Source organism: Labrus bergylta, chromosome 17, assembly GCF_963930695.1.
Source record: "Labrus bergylta chromosome 17, fLabBer1.1, whole genome shotgun sequence".
NCBI lineage: Eukaryota > Metazoa > Chordata > Actinopteri > Labriformes > Labridae > Labrus > Labrus bergylta.
In genome coordinates, this window is record NC_089211.1 from 24,723,004 (window position 1) to 24,740,599 (window position 17,596).

Sequence of the window (17,596 nt, forward strand, 5' to 3'; positions counted from 1 at the left end):
CTTCCCTCCATCATTCCTGCAGGATATAAAACTGGTGTGAAAAAATGCAGAGAATGTTTCGTTCGGTGAAACTAAATCTTTCCTGTGGCTGCTTCACCACAAACAGCTGAATCCATGTTTTGCTGGTGGAAAAAATTGAATTGCAGTGTTTAATTTAGCGCTTAGCTTTGATACAAGGCTGTGCCGCGATATGAGCATTCACAGTTAACAAGTAGAAATCAAGTCTCTCCTCTGAAAATAACTCTGTGAGTCATGACTGTCTACAATGGGTGTAACACCCGAGTCCCACTGTCTGTGATGTTTTCAGAGTTTTCAGAGTCCTATCTTCACTTTGTTTACATCGCCAGGACGGCCGGCTGACTCCTCCCCTCGTGTATAAAAGTTGTTTAATTGAGGGACTAGAGAAAAGAAGAATAACATACTGTACTCACTGCTTAACTGTGTTTCTAGATCACGCTCATTTCAGGTAAATTTACATGCAGTGTGAAGATACCAGCATAATAAAGATCACTAGCATTAGCATGCTAACACAGCCTTTAACTAGACACACTGATATAACAAAAAATAAAAATATAAAAAAGCATTTTCAGCGTGTTACACCAACACACACGCATAACTAAAAATGAGATCCAGACTGACCCCGGACAGTATCCAAAGATTCAGGAAACAAATGCATCCAATAATGATGCTTCTTCTTTTCTCCAGCATTCAAAAAGTTTTAGGAAAATAAAAAAAAAAACATATTATTGAGGAAGTGTCACATCTCCAGACCTCGCAGTTTGTAATCAGAGCGGGTCTGTTGAAATTGGGTACTGTCCATCACTGAGGCCCACTTCTTCTTCTTCTTCTTCTTCTAAACATATGAAAAAGTGAAGTCATAAGTTGGAGTGGATTGTGGGGGATTATCCCTGCTCTCTGCACTGATTTACACAAGGCTGAGGCTTATGTGTCGTATTTTTAGTTCAGCCTTCCTCGTCTCTTTGGTGGAGGGGGAAAAAAAAAAAACGTCCTTGAGAGAATTCACTGACATCACAAAAATAAAAAAAGGCACGCTCCGATATTAGTTTGATTTATTCCCTCTTATATTAATTTGAATAAGAGTGGGACCTCATGGAAGCGTGTTTGTTGGGGGGACTTTTTTGTTTGTCAGTTTGACATCCAGGTAACCCACTTTTTGCTTCGGCGGTGTTTACTCTTTGATTATCGGCGAGCTGAGGGAAGCACTATCTCCCGCCTGCCAATGCTGGGGCTGGCAAGCTGTCACAACACCGATGAAGATGCATACACCACCTGGGTGACACATATTCACACAAACTGTACACACGCACAGACACACTGGGTTGTGATCATCATCAGACGTACGCTTTAAAACATATTTGTTGTTACAACACAATAAAAACACAGAAATATTTCTGCAGAATTTGCTTTTTTTCTCTGTAGATTCTTTGCTCTAAATCAATTCATCCAACCAGAGGTGTAGGGCAGGTATAGTGCTGATTCACACCTTTTGATTGGTTGATAACATCAAGAAGTATGCTACAAATGTTTGTATTTCTGGGTCATTTTTTGCCTTTTATTGGATTTGACATCTGAAATAAAGAAACAGGAAATGTTTGGAGGAGAGAGGGTGGGGGTCGAGATACAGCAAAGGGACCTGCTGCACCTAACTGAGACTATCCAGTACCTCTGAAGCCATATTTGATTAAGCACAAGACATGTAGGACTCCATTTATTTATTTTGTTGTTTTGTTTTTTGAACTTAGTTTTTATTCATTTATCTCATCAACAACAGTACAATATGAAAAATATTTCTTATTTTTCCTTTTTCCAGCTGTATAGTTACATTCAGATATTAAGCCAGCAGAAATAGATTACAAAAGTAAGATACAAACCAAAATGTCCACTCCAAAGAATATACATATACACAATAATACACATAAACAAACAAGTACATAAATAAATGTTCATAAAAGTAGAGGAGAAATTAAAATCATAAAGAAAAGTTGTAATCATAAAGAAATAAATTCTAATCCACTCAAAGATATCATGTGTCAAAGTTCAGGTTTGAAGTCAACCCCAGAATGGTGCATGATACGACTCTATTTTGAATTTGATGCCGACATGTGAGTAAACAGTCGGGACGGGGTCACGTCTTTGTTGCGTCACTTTTTTATTTTAACAACCCTTTGTAAGAGTTTTTGGGAAACAGAGGAGACTAATTTCTTTCATTTGTAATTTTTAACATTTTTTGGCGGTGGTGGCCCAGTGGTTAGGGCGCGTGCCCCATGTATGGCCCAGGTTTGAATCCCGACTCTGGCTCCTTTTCCCGCATGTCATTCCTCACTCACTCACTCTCTCTCTCCCTGATTTCTGACTATCCACTGTCCTGTCTCTCCATTAAAAAAAAAAAAAAAAAAGGCACAAAAAGCCCCAAAAAAATCGTTAAGTTTAAACATTTGACATTTTGTCAAGTAGAAGGAATCTCTTGCTCTTCAGCCGCTCCACAGACGGAGGTCGGTGCAAACAGAGTTGAACCTCAGACATATAAAAGAGGATTGGATTGACTTTTTCACACCCAACATTCAGTCCTTTGCACCTTTATGAAAAGCCTCAAGTGTGTTTTGGTGCTCCAGTATTTCCTTTGGATTCTGCCAGCGTGAAGGAGTCCACTGAATCATTTTTGGATTTGATATTTTGTCTTCAGGGTTCAACGTTTTAAGTCAACACCTTTTGTTGTTATTTACATTTTTACCCAATGTTCCAACTGTTTTAGGAAAAGGACTTGCATATAATATAATATAATTTAAGAAATCGCCAAAAATGAGTACGCTTGTAAATGCTTCACACATTATTGTTGTTTAAAATCCCGTCCACCGAGGCCGAGCTCCCGGGCGCTAAAGGGTTAATAAATGTGTCCTCTAACTGCCGCGTCCCTGCTTCGACCTCTGCTGTTGTCCCATCCCCGTCTCCCCCTCTGTTTTATGTCCGCCTCCACACAAGCAGCTCTCCAATAAAGCCTCGTATAAACGTCTCCTTGATGCAGAAGTGATACTTGATGATGAATAGTGTTGCATCTTTACAAGGAGGACGATCATCAGTTATCTGTGATCGATGGTCGTGTTTGAACAGAATGTCAACTCTCAATAACAAATCTCAAATTCAGCTCAAATTACGTTTTTTTAACCCTCACCCCTCCCCCCAAAAAACAACGTCTGATAAACCTCTCACTCATTCTCTGTATTGCTAACAACCTCAAAAACAGGAATACTCCCGCAGTGTGCTGCATGAAAGAATGAAACGTATCTACATCTCAGTTTGTTCAGTACCTGTTGCCTGGACTATTTTTTTTTCATGTTTTTTCTTTGTCTCTGAACTTAAAAAAATTAAAGGTAACAATTTGCATTGATCTTTTTAAGTAGATCCAACTCTAGTGTTATCGAGTAAAGCCAACCAACACGATTTGTTTTGACCTCTCCAAGCTTAATTAAGTAGAACTAACTTAATTTTATTCAAAAGTTGTGGTCATATTAAGTTGTACATTTATTCCATTTAAGTTGTTCTAACTTATTTATTTTTACTGTGATCCAACTTAATACAATCAAGGTAACTATTTGCATTGACATTTTTCAGTACAGGTAACTTAATTCACTTAAGTCAGAATAAAAAAAACACTTTTACAACTTTATGTTCAAACTGTTTATTATAAAAACATATACACAATATCATACCAAAATGATGCCCCTTTCTTTTGTCTGTGCTTGAAAGTTTGTCTTGACGTCTCCCTTCCACCAATACTTAAAGGGATACTTCACCGGTTGAAACATGAATCTGTGTTGACATTGGGTCATATATGTAGAAATGTGAAATACATTTTGAAGTTGGTGCCTTCTTAACCGAGAAAAGGCAGAAAGTGTCTTTTTGGCTCACACCAAAGCCCAGAATGCACAGCACCACAGGCCACTCCCACTAAGGTCAGGTTTACATATTAACTTCAACACATAAGGCCGTTTCCTCAACTGATTCCGAGATTTCTTCCAGAAGGAATTAGCATCTTGGAAATTCCTGTCAGAAAACAGACTCTATGTCTGTGTCCATAAACAGTGAGAGCACAGACTCTACCAGTCCGCCCCAGCTCGAGCCGGCCTCGTCCTCACCAATAGCAATATAGCAATATAGCCCCGAGACGGTTGCTGCCAACAGGCCGGTTTTGTTTCTCGGCTGCTGCGGACAGCGGTGGCCAGCGGCCGAAGCATCCAAAGCACAAGACCGGCCTGTCGCAGCAGCCGTCTCGCCGCTATATGTATATTTTTCCGCCATTAGCTTTCAAGTAATATGGTGGACGTTAAGTTTGGATTCTGGGAGTGAGTTCCCACCCACTGATCTGTGATTGGTCTGTAGCTTCAGTGGTCGAAAATATGAGGAACTAGCGTTGTAGTTTCACCCCGCTAACCACAACAGCTTCCAGTGACGCAAAAATCGTCATTCTGCTCCTTTTCAGACTCAGAAACACAAAGATTTACCATCTCAGGGGAAAATGAGGGCGGGATGCACGAGCATTCAAAAATACTCCCAGGTTTCTAATGATACAAAGATTAATGCAAATGTGTGAAGTATCCCTTTAAAGCCACCTGTTGTGATTTACTCCCAAACACCTACAGTGCCCCCCCCCCCCCCCCGCTTTTCAAAAATACAGGCTACGTGTTGATGGGAGAGAGTATGAGAAGTGCTTACCCATTCTTTATTTCCCAAACATCCAGGTGTCCTTAAATAAGACTCCTCACTCGCCCCCCGCTGCTGCTGCAGAGAGGCTGCCGGCCAGCAGATAAGAGTTTGGTCTTACTGATCCGCTCCTGTGTGTGTGAGTGCAGCTTTGAGTGTGAAGCCCAGCTTTGCAGATAAAGAGAAACACCCAGTATTTTTTTTTTTTTTTTTTTGACGTTTTTCCTTCATTTCATGAGGGGGAGAGAAAACGCTTGTTATGAACACAGGAGGAGTCTAACTTAACGGCTAGAAGATTTTGGTTTTGTGAGCGTGGAAGAGTTGATCAGACTTTTTGTACAAAGAAGTCTTTGCATGGGAGTTCTTTACTTGTGCTCACACACCCCAAGTTGCATGTGTGTGTGTGTGTGTGTGTGTGTGTGTGTGTGTGTGTGCGAGACCAGTCTGTTGTGTCCTGAGATGACGGATGAGAAAGGTTGGCATCAATATTTGACCAAAGCGCTCTGGCATCCCTTTTTCTTTTTTCCTTTCTCAGAGTCTGAGAGGCAGAGAAGAAAATGTTTGTGTGTCTCCTCTAAGCAAAAAGAAAATTACAAGTTAGAAGGGTAGGGTTAGTGCTTCTGACATTTCTGCAGACGGGATGAAGTCGCTGTGAGACTTGCCGGAGGGGCCAGGGAGAGGGACCCCGGGGAGGAAAAGCAAGGATGTGATTTAAAATAATGGTATATAATTTTACCTTGTGCCTTGTTATCTGGTAGAATTTAATCCTGTAGTTTTGCAAAGGTTTTTCAGGATTCATCCCACTCGCACGTCGGCCATTTTCCTCTGACGATGCTCTCATGGTGGGAAGTCAGACTGCTGTGTCTTACTGCTCGTCCTACTTAGCCGGTGAACTTTTGACCTGGAAATTGTTCCCTAAAAAAAAAAAAGACCAGTCAGACTAACGTCTCCTCCGTCATTGTTGTTGACAATGCTGATATCAGAAGTCCCGCCCCTTCTTGATTCCGAGTGGTCGGTGAGGGAGAAACGCCAATCAATAAAAAGTGTTATCTGGAGACGCTTTACAACAGAGCATATGGGATCATATGCAGGAAGGATTTCTTCTTTGTGTTCCTGTTGTCCACACTTCCTCGCCACTGAGGTGGAGGTCTGAGCAGGTCGTGCATGAATGAGGACGGCGGCGGTGGTTGTGGGAGCGACACAGTCCAATGGTGGTGGCTGGGTGTCAGAGTCGATCACCTCGCTAAAAAGCGGTCTAAATATATGTAAAATGTTCTTCTTTCCATTAATGTGGACATATATAAAAAAAAAAAAAAAAAAGTATTTTCTTTTCCTCTCAATTATCTTCAATTTTGTTTCTGGTTACTTTTCTTGCTACTTCCCACTCAGCCACTCACTTTAATGCATTTAAATCATTTATATAATTTATTTTTCTTTTGTACTGACATAGCTGTTCTTACTTCTTGAAACATGCTTTCTCTGTCTGACTGTTAGAACACTGAATGCCTGTGTGTCCTTGCACTCTTTAAAGCACCGACCAGGAGTGATTTATCCTCATACAATGACAATAAAGGGCTTTGATTTCAAAGTCATTTTCATTGTAGGTGCTCTATTAAACTCACTTTCAGCATTAATGATGTCACTCTGAGAAACCTATTGAGTAGCGCTGTGAGAAATCCTCGTTCTTTATCTGATACTGGAGTCAGTAAAATCCCTCATTTCCGACTCTGCCTGTTTTCAGCCGCTGTCGCTTTAAGCCCATAATTTGCTCTGATAAGTCTGCAGCCAAGTCTCACAAAGTTCTCGTAAAGTCTCGTTCAGAGCAGCAGGTAACCACGTCTGGGGATAACTCCAACAACAAAAAAAAAAACTTTGCAGAGGTTTAGTGTGGACATCCAACATCGTAACATTATGTATTTAAATACGGATCAGGAGAATAGATCTCCTTTAAATTTGAGCTTTCCACCCAGAGTTTGAGAATACTTTAACCCTCAGGCATCAGTTTTCAAAATATCTACTAAATATTGAACAATTATCAGGAATTTAACCCTTTAAATGCCAGAATCATGTAATCAAACTGGCATTTAAAGGGTTAAATTCCACATAATTACTCAATATTTGACATTTTTGAGCAGGGCTGGAGTTGTTTAAGAGATTTATGTAAAAAAAAAAAAAAAAAAAAGTAGAAAAAAATATCAAATCTGTTCTATTTTTAAAGAATTTTTTTGTAAATTGGACATTTTCGTAACTACATTTTAAATCTGATGCTACACAAAAACAAACAATGCGTCAAAGTCAATATTTTGGATAATCTTTGACATATCCAAGACTGATTTTTTAAAAATCCGTCAGCCACCAAATATTTGTTGTATGGAAAATAACTAATTTTTGTATTTTTTTCTTAAACAACTTCAGCCCTGCTCAAAACTACCAAACGTTCAATCATTTTTAGGAATTTATCCCTTTAAATGCCAGTTTGATTACTTGATGTCACTGTTGTTATTTAAGAGATTTATGCAAAAAAAAATATCAATCTGTTTTATTTTCATAGCAGTTTTTTGGAAGTGGACATTTTTTGTCCTTAGTGACTTAGGAGGGTCGTAAAAATGTTTCACAGTGTTCTATTGGTCTATTAAACAAATTAAAATGTGCATTCCAAATTGTGTCAAGAGAGTCTTTCTTACAAAAAATGTGTGCCATATGCACTAACACAGACAAAATGATGACCAGATGAAGAGGAAAATTTGACTAATTGGACCAAAATGTCCATAATGATGCATGAGGGTTAAGTAAAAAGTAAAAACTTTAAAATTGGCTGCAGTTAGACGAAGTCTCCGAGTCGCTCTGTTGAAATGATGTTCCAAACCCTAGAATGCAGCAGAGCGACATCATGAAAGTATTTGAGTGTTGCACTGCGAGCGTCGTGTCAGAAGAGAATTGCCCCGCCATCGGAGTGAGTGGAACAACATGACATGACACAGCCGAGTTAAATTTCGAGCAACGTCTTCCAGCTGTTGTGCTTAACGCATGGTTGCTAAGCAGTTCATTACCTGTCAGCTTGTCAGTGAGGGCACCTTAAGCGGGAGGCTGATGTGTTTTCATGTGGGTTGAATGGTGGGAAGTGTCTGCAAAACACCGAACACAATCAGTTCTTTCACGTGTTACCGCCTTGCATGCTTCATTTGCTGCAGCGCTGAGAGTTCAAGAAATCCCATCTCCGCCTGTCTGTCATCCCTCTGCGGGCGAAACCTGTCATTCACAAATCCCCTGCAGACAAGACAGGAAGTGGATGTGGGCGCCGTGCTATGTGAGGTTGTGCTCCTTCAGTGGGCCCAAAGTTGGCTGAGAACCACAAAAAAAAGAAGTGCCTGCTGGGTTTTTTAAGCACTTCCTGAAATTTTGAGCTTTTTTTTTTGTCTTCCTCGCCGTGCACTCGGTTGATCTGAACAGATGCTCCCCCAGTGCTTCTCACTATCTTCCAACACCCACCTATCATCTGCTTCACCAATCTCCCTCCCACCCCCACCTCCTTTGCTCGCCTCACCTCTGATCCTCAATCTAGACCGTCCATCTGCTGCCGCGGAACTGCGTCAATACTGCCTATGAAGAACGCCTCACAACCAGGCATATATAATGAATGCGGCATTGACCGTCGCCCAGCTGTATTTGTTCATGTATTTACACAGACACATTAGCCCGAGAGTCGGTGTTTACACAAAGGCAGTGACGCATAGCAGCAAATGAAACTCCTGCAGAATGTCTCCAAACTACCCCGTGCACCTTATTCCCTCCGACTTGTTACAGAAATATCAACATGGTTACGTAATTAACGACTTACTGTGCCTCTTAATTATCAAACTGAGAATTAATTAGTAGATGTATGTCTCGGATCATCGCTAAGCAGCTGCCTCCTGCTTATTAAAAAAACAAATACTGTCAGGAACCTTAAAGCAGCACCGGGACTTTTTTTGTGCTTCTGTCCAGTTTTTAACATTTTTAATGACACCTGGAATGTTTACGGTAAATAAAAAGATTATACCAAACCAAACCATCACTGTGAATATACATATCTGTATATATATATATTATTTAATTTAAATGATCAATACACACACACTTATTTATGTAAATACTGTAATTGACATCTTAATTGGATCATCTGTCACATAACTGCATTTTTCTTATCATCAGGTTACTTCAGCATCTTTTGCACTATTCACCACTGCACTGTTTCATATTTAATCATGTAAATATTAGTCTTTTCTTATTCTGTTTATTGTTGATATTTAATGTTGTACCTGTACATAAGAGAGCACAGTTCACCAAAGTTAAATTCCTTGTGTGTGTAAGCATACCTGGCCAATAAATCTGATTCTGATTCTGATTCTGATTCTGATTATACTTAAAGGTGCACTTTGTAGTTTTGGTAGAGAAATGTGAAAGTTTGGAGAAATGTACAGATCCTGTGTTTTATGTTCATAACTCTACACACAAACTGTCCTCAGAGGAACATGTGGTCACTGTAACTGTTTGAAGTTATGATGGGGGTCCGCATCAGTGGAACAGTAACTCTCCTTGTAGCTTTTTAGCTCCAAACAGAGTTCAGGGAGCCATTTTTTCTTTGAGTAAAGTTTGTGTATTTAGTTCAGAAGATACCGCATAGAATTTTTTTTACACTTCTCCAACTTTCAAATTTCACCACCAAAACTTCACAGTGCACGTTTAAAAGTTGGGATGTAAACAAAACACCCAACTCAGGATGTCATGCGTATCCCTGGGGTTACAATATCAATTCAGTTCAATTCACACTTTATTACAGGCTCAAGGTCCAGTTAAAAAACAAATAAACAACACAAAACACACAAAATGAGGGTAAATCAACAATCTTGGAGCTACATCAGGGGGGAAAAGGCATCACCTCAATTTATACATTTGTCAAATTGATTTAAATTGCCTCTTTGTCGATTTTTTTAACTGTGTTGCAAAGTATCGTTACAACCCTCATATTAAGGATGTCCAGCCACTCAAATTTAAAATGCTGCAAAAAGGAAATGTGCAAAATGTTTGAAGATTCCAGTCTCTGATTATTGGATATCAAATTAGAGTAATGTTTCATAAAAAAGCAATTAATACTCAACCCTCTTTCTGCATGGAACCCAGTCTCCATTTCTCTCTCTCCATGCTGGTACATCTCACTCAGTATTAGAAGTAATTTATTTATTTATTTTTATTTTTTTGGCTTCCACCTGTTGGCGGTTTGAAATCAGAGATTACACTTGTTCCACTGCGGCAGTGGGTGTTTGCATTCAATGTGGTTCAATGAACAGCGTTCGGGGAAGAGCAGCTGAAGAGGTGTGCACAAAAGGGACAAAAAAAAGTAAACTTGTATTAAAAACAACAAGCAACTTGTGTGGCGAGCGGTGCTGTCACGTTGCAAGGTCATTTTAATCCAGTATTATTATTTCAAACCAAAAAGTGTTTACCTGGTTCTGCCCACGCACAGCACAGCCCCTCGATGCAGATCGGACCCTGCGGGGGGGGGATCTTAGCTTCCTCTAGTCACCACAGGTAACAGTCCGACTATATGTTAGTATAGATTCAAGCAGATTGAGGTATTGATTTCTATCCCCTCTTGGCCGAACAGCCAATCCTTCACATGAGCAGGACTCTTTTCAATAATGTGACGGAACAAAGGAGAGAAGATAAATCCCAAAATGTGCTCTTAAGTGCAACACCACAAGAGCAACAGATTCTAATGATTTTTAAACGCACAAAAAACGCTGACGGCTAATGGAAGTCGTAGTCGTGAATGAAGTCTTGCATGAACAACAGTGACCCACATTAACCCGGAACTAATTGTTTTGTACAAACTGTCAAACAGATTGAACTAGATTGTGTGTTAAAGAGGTGTGACAATTGCTTCCTGTAAAGCGCAGCGGAAAAAGAGGTTCAGGTTCAGAAGTCAACAGCCTCTTTAAGACTCCTTAAAGACGATCCTCCCCGCAATCAGTTCTGCATCACAGCAAGCTGGAGCTGTTTGTGTGTGGGCGCCCTTCAAAGTCTTTGTTGCAGGCTGTTGTTCAGGTTGGAGGAAGACTTTTGGGACCGTGTGTCATTTGTGGATTCTGCTCAAACTTCACTATTGCTGTGTGAGCAGCTGTTCCACTGCTCCGAAAGGTCCTGCTTGTTGTTTTATATTCGCTGAGCTGAATCGGCAGGTAAATGAAAAGTTCATTTTGCAGACATTTAAAGTGGAGACGGACAGATGTTATTGATTTGCAGATTTAACGAGAGAGCCTTAACACAGAATAGTCTGGATACAAAGTTGGCTTGTGTTCCAACACAATAGTTAAAAAAAGATACTCCCAGCACTGTCTGCAGCCAAGCAGCAACCAGCCAGCATTTAAAATGGAAGCCCAATGCAGACATGCAAAAAAAATAAACCCTTTGCAGTTCCTCAAATGTCCACTTGAGGCTGGGTTGAAAAGCCAAAAAAATCCCCAGATTCAGTTTGTTTCATAACCATTTCAAAACTCCTCACAGGAGCTTTACAATTTCCCTCAATTTAAAAAGATAAAAATCATTGAAGTTCTAGTGAAAGCTTTTAAAGATATTGTAACAATTTCCCTTGTCCAAGTTCCTTACACTGAATTTATTAAACCAGAGAGTTCATTATCAAAGACACAAGAAGCTGTCTTTGTTGCACCCTGCTTCTTCACCAGCTGTGGATGTTGTGACGCTCTTCACAGCTTGTTCTTTAACGAGATCCACCAGCATTTTTCTTTTTTTCTTTTTCCTCATATTGTGATCCAGGCGTGGGGATGAACTCTCTCCGTACTTGAGAGTTGATCTTGACTCTTAGCAGTAATGGGGAGAGTGTCATCTGCATATTTAATGACATGGGAGAGCGTATGTACACACTCCAGTGCTGCTTCTACCTACAAAAAAAAAAAAAACAGGCCTGTTGGTGTGCAGTTTTTTGCAGAGGCTGTTAAAGTACCTACTGTTGACCCTGCAATCTTTTCTGTTAAGAAGTCAGGTACCCACAGGAACAGCTGGTGTCAGAGATGGAAACAGGAGAGCACTTTGTCTGCCAGGATACGAGGTTCCAGCTTGCTGAAAGGGAATTTGGCAAACATCACCCTGGATTCTACTTTCAGTCCCTCCAAATCACTACAAGTCGTCTCTCTCCGTGTGAAGCAGCCCGGGCTGGCACCCTAAGGCTTTACCAAATTAGTCCAAGCAGCGAGGGGCTCTTTCCCCCTCATTTCTTTTAGATTTCCACTAAAAGCTATGAATACATTGAACCGACATGATAGACCGCACTGACTCGTTGCTTTTAATTTTGCATGTGAAGGCACGGTTGCTGTACTTGAGGAAAATTTTAATGTTTGTGAGTTCACTGAGAGGTGACGTCTCACCGTGCTGCTGCGTTTTGTCACCAGTTCCAGGAACAAAAGTGTGTTTGTGTGTAAGAGGCGGTGATAAAAAAAACCAAGGAAGAAAGAAAGAGGGTGTCTGATAGAGCCATCACTCAGCCCTTTGGCAGTGATATCTTGTTTTCCTCTCAGACTCTGCTAGATGTATCTGTGCCTCTTATATGTTATTGCCGGGCTGAAGCGCTGGTTGTAGATCACTGTGAAAACTGTGAAGCACAGGGCATGGCGGTGTCCTGAGTGACAGCTGAGAAGCATATTGAGGAGCAATATTGGTCTTCAGTATGTCCTGGAAGCATGCAGATGAACTAATAAAAGCCCTGCACCGGCTGAAAATTATGCAAATGACTGGAGAATTTCAGAACGGCAAACACAAAAACCCACGGCACCAACTTCATATTCTGCTGTAACGCTGAGTAATAAAAAAAAGTTCTCTATAGGAGTTCCAAAAAAGAAAATTATCTTCATAACAATGATAAATATTTGGCATTTCACATGAATATGGAAACTCACAGCCTATAAAAAAACAGAAACAACAGTCGCTTTGACTGCACTTGGCGTACACATGAGGTAGAACCTGAAATGAACACCCACTCCCTACTGCAGAGCATTGTTTGGGGGTTCAATCCCCAGCTCCTGCAGCTACATGTCCGATGTGTCCTTGGGCAAGACACTTAACCCCAGGTTGCCCCCTCAGCTTCCTCAGTGGCATATGATTGGATTAATTAATACTGATGGACACTTACTTTAGCAGCCTCTACCATCAGTGTGTGAAAAGAACTATACAAGCTCAAGTCCATGTACCATTTAACCAATGGGCATCTTTTATTTACCTCCAAAGATATAGCTATATCCAATAGGCTATGATTGTTGGTGGTAGCTTGGCTAGCAGCCTCCTCAGTGCACCCCCCCCCCCCATGGGTTTTTTGCCTAGGGCCCCAACAGACTCTAGAATCACCACTGATATTTATATAAATAAAAAAAGAAGATAGCACACTCATATTTCTTGGCAATATCAGTCTGCTGTATACTGCAGCCACTTGGTTTTAGCCTCATCTGACATGCTAACACTGTGACTTATCATCTCATTGCCCAGCCTGTACTTAAAAGTTTGCAGTGCTGGAGGGGCATCCTTAAGTCCTTGCTCTGTGTTGCACTTTGTGATCTATATGCAGCAATTTCAAGAGCAAACACAACCTTATGCTGTTCCCAGACACGGTTATGTGCATGTGCCCCCCCCCCCCCCCCCCAGAGTCACATGTCCCACCATTAGCCCGAGGCTAGATCACAACCGAGAGCATTTCACTGCATCTCACCTAATCTGTCTGCTGCAAATCTTCCCCCACCTGTTAAATAAAAAATGAAAAAAGTCAACAGAAGCGAACTCTGAAATAAAGCCTCTAATTCTCTCCTAAATATCACCGCTGCTGTTTGTTGGAGGTATTAGTCGCACTGGCATTAAGCTGTCATGTTGGCAAGCATTAGTATAATACCTGATCAATTAACAAATAAGTTATTACTTAGAGGCCCGTGGCTTTGTTTGACAGCTGTGTGTTTGTGTATTCATGTTCCCATCCATCATCTTCTGGATGCGTCCTCACGCCTATGTTTTGCATCTATCACAAACACAAACACGGCGTGTCAATGCTCTGTGCGCAAAAAACAAATTGGAGCGCTCTGTACAAGAAAAGCTTGCCTGGGGCTAGTCATTTTGAAATTAAAAGCATGTCTCTTTGTTCAGCCTCAGTTCCAGGAACGAGGGGATGTGAACGTGAATGTGAATGTGTCGCATGAGAGAGGTGGAGAGAGGTAGATTGGAGCGAGCACTGTGATTTTCACAGCCGGGGAATCACATCGAGTCTTTTATCTATTCCCCTCAATCAGGAGACATCCGGCAGGAAAGGTAGGAGGATTAGATTAGCCGGAGAGAGAGACAGAGAGAGTGGGTTCTCTAATCCTGATGGGGTTTTCAGAGGTACACCCATCACTGTGGAGAAACAGTCTGTGTGCAGGGTGGGGAGTTGGGGCGGGTGCGGGACGACAAGCTTCTCTAAACCCTTCACACTTGCATGAAAGAGGTTCCAGCAAACGAGGGGATTAGTCAGAGTGTAATTACACTTGCCGCGGCCTCGGAAGTAGCAAAACGTGCGTCGACTGGTACACACCTCAGACGGGGAACAGGGGGTAACACCAGTTAATGTGTTTTCTGCAAAAGTCTTCCTCTGAATGAACCGTCTGAAGTGAATTCCAACCGATCAAAGGAGTCTTTATGAGCATGCGGTAGATCTGCCCGATCGTCATTATCATGCCTCTCTGTCTTGTTCAGGTTCAGTGATATCTTCTTCTAGTCATACTTTGTCTTTTTTCATTTGTTTCAGGATAAAGGATACCTGTGCATACCACTTTCTTTGACACAATTATTCTTTAAAAAAAAAAAGGGGTCTTAAAAATATCGGCATGTCATCTGCATAGCAAATTATAACCTCCGGCTGAACATCCCTGCCGATATGACAGGCTGATCAGATGACTGTTTCATAACTATCAAGCAATACAAGCTGTATTCAGATGATCTAATGCCTACACTACACACTCCTGTACTGGGTTTCTCTTGTGGTTGGTCTGCTGCAATCAGAATCGGAATAAGAATCAGTGTTTATTGCAAAGTACATTTACACATACAAGGAATTTGTCTTGGTTCGGTCAATAGGTTTAAGTGTTTGGAGGATTGTAGACATAACATGGAGGCTCCTTGAAAGTGTTCTTAAAATCAGGGTATGAACTCAAAATGTATTCTCACAATGTTCTGGATAGATTTTCCTAATGAGGAGATCTGCAAAATGATTGCTGGTGTACTGGGTCAAATGGATTTTCTCACTGGGAGCTGAAAAGTTTGCCTCTCTCTTTTTTTTCTGCAGTTATAATTTTTTTTGTCCTGCCCCTGTATTGGATTTTGCTTGGTTACTTGTGCCCACACTATAGTTTTTTTCTCTTAGTAGCATTTCATCCCGACAAAAACTTATTCATATTTAAGGTTAAGTCCAACAGCCCAGCCGTATCCTGAGGACGTTTTCTGTCAATGAAGATGATGCTACTTTTTACCCACACAGTGAATATAAACAACATATTTTTTTGAAGCATTGCAGTTGAGATTACACAAACCTTGATGCTTCATATTTCCCCTGGGAGCCCTTCACCCTTCAAAAAATAAACATAAAATAAGATGTTAAAAACACACAACAGCACCAATGACATTAATTATTCAAATGTAAACAAGGATAGTGCTTTTTTTTAGGATTATTCTGCAGGTTTACTAAATAAATCGTGGTCTTAGTTCTGTGAGAAACACCCTGTGGCATTGTGTGTACGTCATTGTGGCTCTCAGGAGGATCTACTGTGGACTTTGTGTGAGTTATTGTATCTGGTGCCGAGGCGGAGAATGGACTGTCGGGATGGTGTGCTGTTCTTTTCTCTTGTGTTATTTGTCACGTTGTGCCTCAAAACGATTTGTTTGAGGGAGCCGTCGCTCTGAGGAGTTATGGCCACTAGTTGGGCATGGTTGCAGGGGGTGAAGGGGGAGAGAGTGAGGGATTGTGGGAGCTCGAGCTGAGCGTGTTCTGAGGCGTTTTTGTGTGTGTTGAAGTTTTTTTAACTGCAGGGAAGCAATGTGACACGGTTTGAAACTTGCAGTATGGATTTTGTTCAGTTATTCTGTTTGAGTCAGGGGGGGTTTCCATTCGGTGGCCTGAGCCCCTACCCCTGAAATATAATTGGTTTGCCACACCAAAATGAAGGGTGACTTATGTTCATGCCAACTTATTTTTCTATCTTGCTAAAGAGCACTTTTAGCTTTTCTTGCATTTTAATTCAGCCCATTTTTCTTTAACTGTGGCTTTGAAAGACGTCGCTTTTTGGAATCCTTAAAGGAAGAATGTGCGGTAATGGTGCTACTCTGATGTGTGTATGTGTGTGTGTGTGTGTATACATACGTAACTCCATCACTGCTCAAGTCAATGCTGCAATTGTGCTGCTCCAGTCACAATCAGTCTAAGTTTCTACCCCTTGTTTCTCTTCTTCAGGTCCTCGGGGTGAAGCCCTGCAGCATGGCCAGTCCGGGACACTGCCGCACTTCCTGGAAGAGCCCGTCGACGCTTACATCGTCAAGAGCAACCCCATCAAGCTGCGGTGTCAAGCTCGGCCGGCTCTCCAGATCTTCTTCAAGTGCAACGGGGAATGGGTCCACCAGAGCCAGCACATGTCTCAGGAGCACACCGACCTGGGGACAGGTACAGAAAACAATTCCTTCAGTTAAACATAGCAGCGCCCTCCAAGTGTTGAAAGTTGATGATGTGCAAAAACTGCAGTTCCTCAAGTGTCCACCAGATGCTGGCTGCCAAATCCAAAGAATCTCGATTAGGCCCCATATTAAAGTGGAAATAAACATGTTTTCAGCCTGGTATAAAACATGTTTATTCTAATCTCAAAGCCAACCTCAGCTCACCCCGTGTGCCTGTTTTTTAGTTTGATCTTAAGTAAGGTTGAGTCAGCATTTCCAACATGGCCACTGCCAAATTTTATGTTTCATAGCACCTCTTAAGAAACCAACAGGGGATGCTTTTTTTCTGCTGCTGATGAACGATGTTGGGAAAAATCTAAAACCCAGTGTCTTTTTATATACATCAATTGAATTTCAATCAAACAATTGTAGTTTTTATCATTTAGGCCTTTAAGTTTTTTCTGATCTGAAATCTTTACCCCCTTCTGCTCTGATCAAGCACACACACACACACGGAGTAAGGGGAGGAAAGGTGGCGAGAGAACAGGTGCAGCAACATGTTTCTTCATAAACTTTACAAATAAACTTGTGGCTCGCATTTTCCGACAATTCTCAAAGGTACATTTAGTCTACATGAGCGGCAATTAACTCGCAATTAAATCAAAGTTCAGCATCTCGAGCTGCCTGTGACTCACTTCACCGCGTGTGCTGCAGGTGTAGCTGCTAAAAGTAAACAATCAGAGGCATGTATGTGGCCACTGCGTCAAAAAGCACATAGATTAGGTGCTACTGATTTTTTAAATCTGGAATTGGGAGTCTAGCTCAAGCTTCATGTCGGTGTGTCAGTGATGACAGCAGCGTGGCTTGTACACTTTTACATCCAGGAGACACAAGACTCTGCATGTCTGTCTGATGGTGATATCAGACCGACTTTCTTTTATGATAAGTCAAAGAATTGAGAAAAAAATGTGGTTTTGTTCTCATCAAACAACACAAAAGAGGCAGCATGCTGTGCTTCAGGTCATTTTGCTGACATTGCACGTCCTGTGATGTGACTGTTGAGCATGCGCACATTGAAAATTGCGCTGGTAAAACCATATTCTGTTCAGCACTAGTAGACAGCAGTCATGTATCTGATAGCAAGGACTGAAGTATTCAAAATGAACTT

General features: G+C 41.2%; 1 protein-coding gene across 2 annotated transcripts in view; it reads left to right on the forward strand.

The window, feature by feature from the left end:
• unc5da (unc-5 netrin receptor Da) overlaps positions 1 to 17,596 on the forward strand; it is a 236,018-nt gene that overhangs the window by 112,257 nt on the left and 106,165 nt on the right. For both annotated transcript variants that reach the window (XM_065965749.1, XM_065965748.1), the window contains exon 2: positions 16,232 to 16,438. In XM_065965749.1, the coding sequence (XP_065821821.1) occupies positions 16,232 to 16,438 (207 nt within the window). The remainder of the gene's footprint in view (positions 1 to 16,231; positions 16,439 to 17,596) is intronic.